The 12,393-nt window shown below is 41.0% G+C and overlaps 1 protein-coding gene across 1 annotated transcript in view; it reads right to left on the bottom strand.

Annotated features, from left to right (window-relative positions):
- Positions 1-3,018: 3,018 nt before the first annotated feature.
- LOC126007086 (lebercilin-like) overlaps positions 3,019-12,393 on the bottom strand; it is a 52,360-nt gene continuing 42,985 nt past the window's right edge. The window contains exons 7-9 of the mRNA XM_049772590.1: positions 9,918-11,159; positions 9,724-9,821; positions 3,019-3,201 (exon numbers count right to left, since the gene is read on the bottom strand). Coding sequence (XP_049628547.1) covers positions 3,019-3,201; positions 9,724-9,821; positions 9,918-11,159 — 1,523 coding nt within the window. The remainder of the gene's footprint in view (positions 3,202-9,723; positions 9,822-9,917; positions 11,160-12,393) is intronic.

The raw sequence follows: 12,393 nt of genomic DNA, 5'->3' as shown, positions 1-12,393 counted from the left end.
TTCTTGTTATACTCTAAACTATAAAAAAGTATGTGGTATTAAAATAAATGCAGACATTAAGAACACAGATAAATCCTTGGATATAGAGAAAATATCTGATTATGCTAGTCACATGCATTGAAGGAAAAACCTCTTCAACAAAAGGTACTAGTAATATAGTCTAGGATAAATGCACAAAAAAGAGAGAATCTTTTATGTATCTCACAGATGGATTTGACTATGACCTATCATATACACAAGGAAAACATACGCAGTACTCTCTAGGTTGTCAGAAGTTTCTTCATTGATTCTACTTCATTGGCAAAAGTAACAGAATAGAAAATTAGACATGGGACTCTATCAAAACTGAATTTGTATAACAACAGAAACTCAGGCTAAAATAAAAAGACACATCTTTCCTTGCCTAGCACAACCATGGCTCATGGTCCCAAGAAGCAACTGAAGTGTGAAGCAGCTCCAAAGCATTAGAAGCTTGATAAACTGACCAGGAGTGTTTGTTCCTCATCTATTCATTGGCCCCCACAAACTGAGAAAATGTCTTCCACTCATCATTTTCCTAAGGAATAGGTTGAAGTATGCTCTAAAAGGGGTTGAGGTGAAGATCTGCATGCAGGGGTTCATTAAGATTGATGGTAAGGTCTGCAGTTTTATAACCTACCCTCAGGTTTTATGGATGTCTTCATATTGATAATACTGGGGAGAATTTCAACTGATCTATTACACCGAAGAACACTTTACTGTTCATCATATTAATCCTGAGGAGACTAAGTACAAGTTGTGCTGAGCGATAGCAGAGCAGTAAAGTGTTTGCCTTGCACACTGCCAATCTAGGGCAGATCTGGGTTCGATCCCCGGCATCCCATATGGTCGCCCGAGCCAGGAGCGATTTCTGAATGCATAGACAGGACTTACCCCTGAGCCTGTGATGCCCTGGCTCTGTGCTCAGAAGTAGCCCCTCCCCCCCCACCAGCAGGCTCGGGGGCCCATATGAGATGCCGGGTTTCAAACCACTGTTCTGCATGCAAGGCAAATGCCTTACCTACATGCTATAGAGATACATTTTTAAAAATGTTGAATAGCTAAGAAAAATAAAGCCCAGTTAGGGTAGTATTTCTTTACATCACGAATTAAAAAGAACTTGTCACTACAGCAAAAATAGAAAAGATTATGAAATCAAAATATTCAAGATGCTCTCAAAATGATTAGAATTTGTGGAAGAAATCTGCTAGAGTCTTGAGACATTATCTAGTTCATTTTTTCCTATTTATTAAAATCAGTAGAAGACTGCCAAACTTCCCTATTGTGGGGAAGAGAGTAAATACAATACAGTGGGGAAATCTGGTTCATTTGCAAGAAGCCATAAAAGACTTGTGCTTGGGGCCGGAGAGATAGCATGGAGGTAAGGCGTTTGCCTCTCATGCAAAAGGTCATCGGTTCGAATCCCGGCGTCCCATATGGTCCCCCGTGCTCGCCAGGAGCGACTTCTGAGCATGGAGCCAGGAGTAACTCCTGAGCACTGCCGGGTGAGACCCAAAAACCAAAAAAAAAAAAAAAAGACTTGTGCTTTTGTTGAACAGAACAGAAAACACTTGCTAAAGATCTATTCCTAAACCATGAGCAACCACATAAAACCTTTTCTTATTTCATAGAGCCCTCCTGGGAGAACATGCTGGAGTATTCAGCAGGTCTGGAAAAGGTAGAATTGGCTCAAATGCAAATAATAGGTGCACTTAGGCTTAAGCCATTGTGTAGTGCAATGGGTTCCACATTCTTTGTTTTTTTTGTTTGTTTGTTTGTTTTGTTTTTGGGTCACATCCGGAGATGCTAAGGGGTTACTCCTGGCTCTGTGTTCAGAAATCATTCCAGGCAGGCACGCGTGACCATATGGGATGCCTGGAAGGGCTGCATGCAAGGCAAACGCCCTACCGCTGTGCTCTCTCTCCGGCCCCTAAAGGTCCACATTCTTAAAGATGATAGCTTACTTCTTGACTTGAAATCGATTTTTTTTCTACTTCGGTCACAATCTTTGCTAAGAAAAAAGAAATCGGTTTTGCTCTAACCTGGGTTTCAGATTTTCAGCATCTCAGGAAGTAAAAAAACCCTCATTTCTAGAAATACCACCTTTCTGTAGAGTCCTCAATCTTGGCCCTGAGTCCAGCCCCAAGGCCCAGCACCGCCTCTCGAAGGCCAGGTAGCCCCATCAGCCACCACTTGCTTGCAGGACAGAGCGGTTCCTGGACAGTTACTGTTACTGGGCATTGACTGTTACTGGGCAGTGATGACGGGTGTCTATGGAGGTAAAACACCATACCAGTACAGGACAACATCTGGAACTGGAAGCAGCTCTCTGCCCTCTCCCTACTTCTTGCCCCCTCTACTTTCTGGCCCTCTCCCCTCTCCTCCCAAATCCTTCCTCTAGGTTCTTCACTCTTTCTTCTCTCCAGCTCCATCTTCTCCCCACTTCCCTCTTCAACAACCTCAACTCTTCCTCTCCTTTCACCATTTCCCTCCAGTGCCCTTCTTGGGTCATCGCCCTGCTTCCTTCCTCTCGGGCCTCTCTGGGCCAAGACATACCCAGAGTACGTGTCCCATCACATCCCGCAGCCGCTGCTCTGCAAGTCCCCGTCCTACCTTTCTCATAGCAGCCCGGGGCTGGATCGGGTGATCGCGGCACTGGTCCCGGCGGAGAGCGAGCTGGTCCCCGCGTCTTCCCTCCGGCTGCAGCGGAGCGCGGTGCGCAGCGGGGCAGCTAGCGCAGTCGCCTGGAGCCTCCGCGATCGCGCCCGTCGGGAGTTGGCGTAGAGCCGCCCTGTGGCCGGCGGAGACCGCGATGGCCATCCGTGTGTTCCCCGCGTCCTTCTCGGCTCCGTTGTGGTGAGCTCGCGGGGACTGGGGAGTTGCGGCACCGGACGCGGAGGACGCGGGCCGGCGAGGCGTCTCAGGCGCCGCTGTGACCTGGGGGCCGGCGCGGGCACCGGTGTGGGCGCTGGTTGGGTCTCACCTAGGCCCGCACCGGCCTCAGGACTGCGTCGCCAGGGAAGTTGGAGGCGCGATGGTGGCTGGAACTCGGGGTCCTACTTCTCCAGGTGCCGTCCATTCAGTCTGGAGGCTCTCAGCCGAGAGCACTTGTTCCCGATCCACTTGGCTACTTGCCCGCACATTAATGAAACGAGATCCTTTGATTCTGGCGCCGCCCCCACCCTTGTCAGCCCCCCAGAACCTAGAGTTACATCTACGCAAAAGGGCAGTCAGGTGTGCCCTGTCTTGCCAGGATGTGTTTTTATTGCCTTTTTTTTGTTGTTGTTTCACGCTGTTGGGGCCCCACCCGGGGACGCTCAGGTGTTACTCTTGGCTAAGCACTCAGAAATCGCTCCTGCCTTGGGAGACCATCTGGGATGCCGGGGATCGAACCTCGGCCAGTCCTAGGTTAGCGCCTGCAAGACAAATGCCCTAAGGCTTGCACACCGCTCCAGCCCCTGTCATTTTTTTTTTAAAGCTTAGGTTGCCTTACATATATTACGTGTTTCTTCTCGCCTTCAATTACAGTGGCCAATGTCATCGTGGGATGCTGTTTTGGCCAAAGTTCTTGACTTTTTTTTTTTTTTTTTTTTTAGTTTTTGGGTCACACCCGGCGTTGCACAGGGGTGACTCCTGGCTGTCTGCTCAGAAATAGCTCCTGGCAGGCACGGGGGACCATATGGGACACCGGGATTTGAACCAACCACCTTTGGTCCTGGGTCGGCTGTTTGCAAGGCAAACACCACTGTACTATCTCTCTGGGCCCTTGACTTTTTTTTTTTTTTTTTTTTTAAGGAAGCAGTTTTATTTTTCTTTTTAAGAAAAGTGAAGTATCCAAGGATGTCAGAATTCATGGAAAAAATAAGTACTCTATTTGCCAGACCACCAACACATGTAGCAACAGTATGTTTTACACGACTATTAAAACTTGATTTCCTAGCTTAAGAGTTGAACTAGCAAAGTCTGTAATCAACTCTACCAGAAAGTGCCCTACTGATGGCGTCACATTTTATCCTGAAAGTTGCTTGCCCATCAACTCATCCAAGTTAAATTGAGATGAATATAGGTTGCGAATAAACCATTGACTTTTTTATGTAAAAGAAATAAAAGTAGGACTTTGCAGATATGGCCCTTTTTTTGCATTATTATGGATGGGCACGGGGGGGGGGGACGACTGACTTATCAGTATCTACAAGCATTCCTTGGTTCCCCAACTGCTGAAATGTTAATGTTTCTAGTTATCTGTGGTTGCTTAGTCATACTGCCTTTTATAGCTATCTCCATGGAAGCTGTACTTTGTGTTTGAAAACCCATACTCTTTTATGAATACATGTTCTTCACACACAGTCCTTGGTAAGAAGGTTATAAAGTGTTTTGGTTTCAGCATCAGCTTTCTTTCTCCAGTAAGTGCTCCCACAGCATTTTATTAATTGCAGAAAGCCTGCTTCATAGTATTAAGAAGCCTTGGCTGGCCGGGCGGTGGCGCTAGAGGTAAGGTGCCTGCCTTGCCTGCGCTAGCCTCGGACGGACCACGGTTCGATCCCCCGGCATCCCATATGGTCCCCCAAGCCAGGAACGACTTCTGAGCGCATAGCCAGGAGTAACCCCTGAGCATCACCGGGTGTGGCCCAAAAACAAAAAAAAAAAAAAAAAAAAAGAAGCCTTGGCTATGCTGGATAGGTCAAAGCCAAACAAGATACTACATGACACAATTTTGTCAATGGGTTATCTATCGAAAGAGACTATTCATCCCTCTCTCATTTCCCCAATGCCCCAGAACTCTGTGTCTCTATTTCCTTCATTCCATTGCCAAATGTGTATTGCCTGTGTGTCCTTTGTAATTTTTAAATTTAATGTTCTGTTCATGAAGCTAGAGTTCTCAGGGCTAAGTTTTAGTGTGGGCTCTGACTAGTAACATAAATTGTGCTAAAGTCTGTCTCAATTTGTCTTGTATAGAAAGTTAAGTCTTATGCTGAAAAACCCAAATATTAAGTTGGGAAAATATAGCTAAGTCCATGTAACATTTGCTTGTACTTTAAGATACATATTACCCTTGTAGGAATTTGTTCATTTCCTTTGATCTGAGGTTCCCTTAAAGCAGGGGTCTCAAACTTGCAGCCCGTGGGCCGTTTGCGGCCCTCCATACAACTTTTTGTGGCCCTTAGCCGGCCTTCAAATACCACATATTCGCAATTATTCGCTTACCAAATAATCACAATAAAAATCACATTAGTAAGAAAAAATCACATTAAATATTCACATACCACTCCGTTCGGGGTATGCAAATGTTTAATGCGATTTTTTTTTGTGATTTTATTACTAATGTGATTTTTTATTGCAAATATTCGGTAAGCGAATAATTGCGAATACTTTGCGCCTAGCACAGACATCATTTCCACTGCTCCTGCCCGCTGTCCCCCACCACTTTTTTTTTTTTTTTTTTTTTTTTTTTTTTGTGAAATCCCTTATGCAGCCCTGCCTCACCCTGACTTTTCCTCCTGCGGCCTCCAGGTAAATTGAGTTTGAGACCCCTGCCTTAAAGAATCCTAAGATTCTTTAATATGAAGTCTGTGTTCTCACATGGGTTGTCTGAGCTGGGAAATATACTTAATTGAACTGTATGTGCAGCCATAAATATCCTTTGAAAGTTGGGAGATAGTGCAGCAGGCTGGAGGACAAGCTTTGCTTGTAGGGGGCACACAGTTCTTTAAGAGCTGCTGAGAACAGTCACTGAGTCTAAACCTGGAGTCACTCAAGAAAGGGTAGGTGTGACCCACCATTACTTTAATGTCCATTTAAAGACCTAGTATCATCAAGTCTCAGACAATTCTCAACCAGTGAATGAGCTGTAATATCAGTATGCAGTTTTTTCTGTAATAAAGTGGTACAGATACTTTTGACCAAGCTAAGTTTATGTTTATAGGTAAGAATGATAAAGTTATTTAGGTGAATTGGTGGAATGAGCAGGCTAAAAGAGCCTAGAACATTAGAGCTTTCATAGCAGAATCATTGTGTTTTCTTTTCCATCACTGTCATTGACCTTTAGCACTGTTTTATTGGGTGAACTGTAACCAGCAAGAGTATGGACATGGAGACTAAAGGCATCTTTAAGGAGGAAACAGCACTCTCCAAACAAGTGGAAGCAGAGATCAACAAATGGGTCTTTTTTAAGCTGAAAAGGTGCTGAACCTTAAAGGTAATAGTGCCTAGGATACAAGAGCCACTCACAGAATAGGAAAACTATTTACCCCAATACCCATCAGATAATGGGCTATTAAAGGGTACTGACATAACAAGAAAAAATATAACCCCATCTAAAACCTCAAAGAAGAGATACAAATGGCCAAAAGGCACATGAAAAAAATGCTCCACATCACTAATCATCAGGGAGATGCAAATCAAAACATCTATGAGGTACCCTCTCATATCTCAGAGACTGGCACACTTCACAAAGAACAAGAACAATCAGTGCTGACGGGGATGTGGAGAGAAAGGAATTCTATTTGCTGCTGCTGGGAATGCCATCTAGTCCAACTTTTATGGAAAAAAATATGGAGATTCTTCAAAAAACTGGAAATTGAGCTCCCTTTAGATTGAGCTATACCACTCTTAGGGATAAACCCTAGGAACACTAAAATACAATACAAAAATCCCTTTCTCATGCCTATATTCATTGCAGTGCTATGTACAATAGCCAGACTCTGGAAAAAACCAAGATGCCTTTATGCAGATGAATGGCTATAGAAACTTTGGTACATATACACAATGGAATATTATGCAGCCGTAGAGAGAGATGAAGTCATGAAATTTTCCCATACATGGATATACATGGAACCTATTATGCTGAGTGGAATAAATCAGAGGGAGAGAGAAAGATGCAGAATAGTCTCACTCATCTATGGGGTTTTTTTTTTGGGGGGGGGCACACCTGTTTGATGCTCAGGGGTTACTCCTGGCTAAGCACTCAGAAATTGCCCCTGGCTTAGGGGGACACCAGGGGATTGAACCGCGGTCCTTCCTTGGCTAGCACTTGCAAGGCAGACACCTTACCTCTAGCGCCACCTCACCGGCCCCAGAACTATGAGTTTTAAGAAAAATTAAGGACATTAATTTAATCATGCCCAGAGACCATAGAGATGAGGGCTGGAAGGAGCAGCTCTTGATGTGAAGCTCAACACAAAGAGTGGTTAGTGTAGTTACGGTGTAGTTACACAATCATAGCAATATTAATGAGTGAGAGTAGTAGAATTCCTGTTTTGAATACAGGCAGGGGTGGGAAAGTAGAGAGATGGGGGGCATTGGTGGTGGGAATGCTGCACTAGTGAATGTGGTGTTCTTTTGATGACTGAAACCCAACTATAATCATGTATATAATCATGGTACTTACATAAAGAAAAATAAATATCAAGACACCTTTTGGTGTAGGACATAAACCAGAGTGAACATAGGATCTCTCAATGAGAGGGCTTTCCTATGAGATGTGGTAATTGGGCATTTAGGGTGTAGAAAACATGGACTCTGCTCTTCTGTTTAAACTATGACCTAAATAGTCATTTCTTGGCTAGTCTAAACAAATAAAATAGCTTTAAAACAAACAAGAAAAATTCCTATACCTCAAAATATAGAGATAAATATTTGGGTGTTGCTTTAATAGATTAATGACTCCTAGTGAGGCCTATGTGGGCTCAACCCAGGTCCTGCAGCCCCTATGGCCTGACAGGTCTGAAGGTTGCAGGGTATGGGTGAAGATATGCACAAAGCAGTCAGATGAAGTTCCAGGAGTTAGCCAGTTTATTTCACAGTCCTAATCTAACATATGCATTTCCTCACATGGCTTCTATGCTAAGCCTTCTCCTTGCAGCTACTTCACTACTCCTTCTGGCTCTCTTGGCCTCTGTCTCCCTTTCAGCTGCTTTTTCCAGGCTTCCTAACTGGCTTCCAGGCTGACTAACTCCCTTTGGTGATGCTACGGCTGCCGAACCTGTTGCTGAATTGCTGATACCAAATGTCTCTGTTGAATCTCGCTGTTGTATCTTACGTCATAATTTATACATATATCTCTGTTGTATCCCTGTTACAGACTTATCAATAATGCTTCTGAATAATACAAAATGGTGGAAAATGTGGGTATCCCCTCACCCAATTTCTTATTTATCCCACCAGAATGATCAGAACTGCCTGCACCTGGAATGGGCGTGTAAAGGAGGCTGACTTGTGGGGAGAGAGGGATTAAGAAGGGGAGTTAAAGGCAGAAGCAAGGATTGGCAGAGAGAGGATCAACAGCGAGATTCAACAGAGAGATTTAGTATCAGCAATTCAGGGTCTTCTGAGACCCAAGGATGCTATTTCTGAGTGCATAGCCAGGAGTAACCCCTGAATGTCAATGGATGTGGCCCCCCAAAATAGCTCAATTTCCATCTTTTCATTCTCTCTGGCATGCTAATTTAACCACTGTTTATTTTTATCATTGTTCATTCTACGTGTTTTTTCATGCTTCATGGTGTAGCATTGCTTCTTCTTAAAGACTAATCACACATAATCATTAACTCCTGTGCACCAAATTGAAGTACAAATAGCAAAACACCAATGCACAAAAATACACCTACTCTATCTAAGGCAGGTCGAAGCCCCATCTCTGAAACACTTTTAGCAAGATTGCTTTAAAATTAAATTAAAATTTAAACAAGATATAGCATTGTTGTCGTCTTTTTGGTGATAAATTTACACAGAAAAGTATACATAAACTTTCATGATTACATTACTCTCAAAACATAATTGACCTAAAAATCTATGTGGGACTTACTCTATTTCTGATTTTGGTTTGAAATATCACACCCAGTCACTAAGACAGAAGCATAAGAAAACAAAAGAGAAAATAATTGATAATAATAATAAAATTGATAATAACAATAATTGATCTGCTTATGCAAACAGAACAATGTCTTTTGAATTCAACCCCTAATGTGTTAGCAATCTGTTAGTTATAAGTGAGTTCTACTAAACTGAATAAGTGATTTACTAAGATTATCACTGGTTTTATTTACTAAGAATGTTCTTCTTTAACTTTTGCTACTCCCAAAAGCAGGAGAAATTCCAATGTTATCATTACTGTAAAAGAACTGTACCTCGTAAGAAATCACCTCCACCAGAAGTGAGTACCTAAACAGCATGGTTCCTTCTTACACTTCCCTATACAAAACCCTCATCCTTAATTACATTCAACAATCAGCACAATAGCTGTTATAGATCAGTAAGTACATTAAATAAGCATAAATGTTGTAAGATATATTCCTATTATTTTTCATTCAAAAGAGCATCCTTCACTCTTGGCAAACAATAAATATGATACCTTTTATATTTTTAAAATGTTTATTAAATCTTTTTATAGGAATTTTAGTAATGAAACAAAATTTGTAAATCTAAATGTTTATAATATACAGTATTAAAATATTTTAATATATACAATTGGAAAATATATTTGAGTAATTTATCTCAGTAATACTTCTTCATTTTCTTTTTTTTTTTTTTTTTGGTTTTTGGGCCACACCCAGTGGTGCTCAGGGGTTACTCCTAGCTGTCTGCTCAGAAATAGCTCCTGGCAGGCACGGGGGACCATATGGGACACTGGGATTCGAACCAACCACCTTTGGTCCTGGATCGGCTGCTTGCCAGGCAAATGCCGCTGTGCTTTCTCTCCGGGCCCACTTCTTCATTTTCATCTTCTACATAATCAGCTACTTTGACTGAAGATGTATTATCAGCATGTTTTAGTCTACGTCTAGTTGGGATAAATTTTATTTCATCTTTGGTGAAAAAGTCATCATCTTAATCATGGTCTTTATCCTTGCTGTTTTTATGCTCGGGGTCAGCATTTGCTTTGCTTTGATGATGTGAGTTACCATTTTGAGACAAAATAATACTACTATTGGTGCCAAATAGTTCTTCCATCAGGCGAGCTTTTCTCTCTCTTCTTGTAGTTGGATCTCTATCATCTTGACTACATTTCTCTGTATTGTTGTTTTCAATATTCATTTGGCCAAGTGAACTTGACTTTCCCGATGTTTTTGCAAATGAAGGCACATAACTACCAAATGAAAATTCTTTTGGAGAGTTTAGTCTTCTGATATTTCCTTCAGTGTTGTCATCTTTTGTAGTGAAAAGACTGTTGTTTTGGATCTGACTCCTATTAAGTACTCTCTCAGTTTCGGAGAATGTGTATTTTGATGGGCTGCTTTCTGGGGTATGCAATTTTGATTTCCTATCAGGTAGCAATGACAGAGGAGCACATTTGAAATTCTGGGCATCTTGGCATTCTCCATCAATTTCATTTAGCTTAGGAATAATTAGCATTCCTCTTTTTTGTTTTTCTTCCCCTTCTTCCGTATTTGGAATCCAGTTCGTATCTATGTGGCATCTTCTAGTTTCCAAATGTGCCCTGTCTTGTCTTTCCAATAAAGAGTTCTTTTCCTTTGGGTTTATAGCAGACTTTTCTCTTTCACATTCTAGGTCAGCATTTGAGTTGCTTTGATAGTGTCGGTTACCATTTTGAGACAAAATGATGCTACTGTTGGTGCCAAATAGTTCTTCCATCAGGCGAGCTTTTCTCTCTCTTCTTGTAGTTGGATCTCTATCATCTTGACTACATTTCTCTGTATTGTTGTTTTCAATATTCATTTGGCCAAGTGGACTTGACTTTCCTGATGTTTTTGCAAATGAAGGCACGTAACTACCAAATGAAAATTCTTTTGGAGAGTTTAGTCTTCTGATATTTCCTTCAGTGTTGTCATCTTTTGTAGTGAAAAGACTGTTGTTTTGGATCTGACTCCTATTAAGTACTCTCTCAGTTTCAGAGAACGTGTATTTTGAGGGGCTGCTTTCTGGGGTGTGCAATTTTGAGTTCCTATCAGGTAGCAATGACAGAGGAGCACATTTGAAATTCTGGGCATCTTGGCATTCTTGGTCAATTTCATTTAACTTAGCAATCAGCATTTCCCTTTTTTGTTTTTCTTCCCCTTCTTCAGTATTTGGAATGCAGGTCATATCTATATTGCATCTTCCAGTTTCCAAATGTGCCTTGTCTTGTCTTTCCAATAAAGAGTTCTTTTCTTTTTGGTTTTTAGCAGACTTTTCTCTTTTACACTCTGTAGAAAATCAAATTATTAACATCATTTAATATTTCAAACTAGAAAAACTCACAAAAGATCTTATCTGATTTTGAAATCAATGATACATTATATTTTTATATTTCATTTGTATACATCAGAGAAGATTCAAGAATATGCTCATACATAGGACACTGAAGTTCATTTAAAAAATGGGAATGGTGGAATAGGAAGGACTCTGGGAACATTGGTGGAAGTAGGCTGACATTGGTAGTGGGATTGGTGCTGAAACATTGTATGTTTACAATCCACATGCTTGAAATAAAATAAAATAAAATAAAATAAAGTAATATAAAATAGGGGTAGAAAGGTTCTCTATTTTCTATCTTAAAAAACTACTGCTGCACACTGCTTAGAGGATAGTTAATGGATGTATCAAAGACATGACTGAAAAACAAATTAAGCAATTGAATATCATCACATATGAATTTCTGTGTATAATCAGGCCTTTCGAGTAATTACTAGAGGCCCAGAGGATTGGACAGTTAAATAATGGAACCCAGCAATATATTTCTTCTGATTAGGACCCAATAAGCCATTTGTGCTAGACAATAAATATCCAGTCTAATTCCCGGAGCTATCTCCAGGGTCCCACATATGTAGTACTGACTACATATGCATTAACCTGAATATAGCTGAGAAAATATCACAAAACTCCTTACGAAAAAATTCTATTTTTAAATGGCTCTTTATTTAAAGAAGTTAACTGGCAAAATATTTGTAAAAGGCTTAAAAACTTTTCAGATTAAATGAGACTGAAGAAGTATCTAGAAGGAAGAAAATGTTATAAAAGACATTGGCAGGGCTGGAAAGATAACATGGAGTAAGGCATTTGCCTTTCATGCAGAAGGTCATTGGTTCAAATCCTGGTGTCCTATATGGTCCCCCTAGTTGCCAAGAGCGATTTCTGAGCATGGAACCAGGTGTAACCCCTGAACGCAACTGAGTGTACCCAAAAACAAAAACAAACAAATAAAAAAGACATTGGCATTTATCATTTGTCCTATGTTAACTCCCAAAACCAATATGGACATGTTAGACATGAAAAAAGTGTGTTATATCATAGTTAACATTCCTAAGTAGAAAACTATATTGGAATGTTACAAGAAAATAACCTCGGTTTGGAATAATACATATAAAAATAATTTAAGATATGTGAATGAGGCTTACAACATAGTCAATTAGTTGTTTAGTTATTATTATTATTTTTTTT

Source organism: Suncus etruscus, chromosome 4 (genome assembly GCF_024139225.1).
Source record: "Suncus etruscus isolate mSunEtr1 chromosome 4, mSunEtr1.pri.cur, whole genome shotgun sequence".
NCBI classification, from domain to species: Eukaryota; Metazoa; Chordata; class Mammalia; order Eulipotyphla; family Soricidae; genus Suncus; species Suncus etruscus.
Note: the sequence above shows the minus strand (reverse complement) of the source record. Positions and strands in the feature narration are given on the sequence as shown.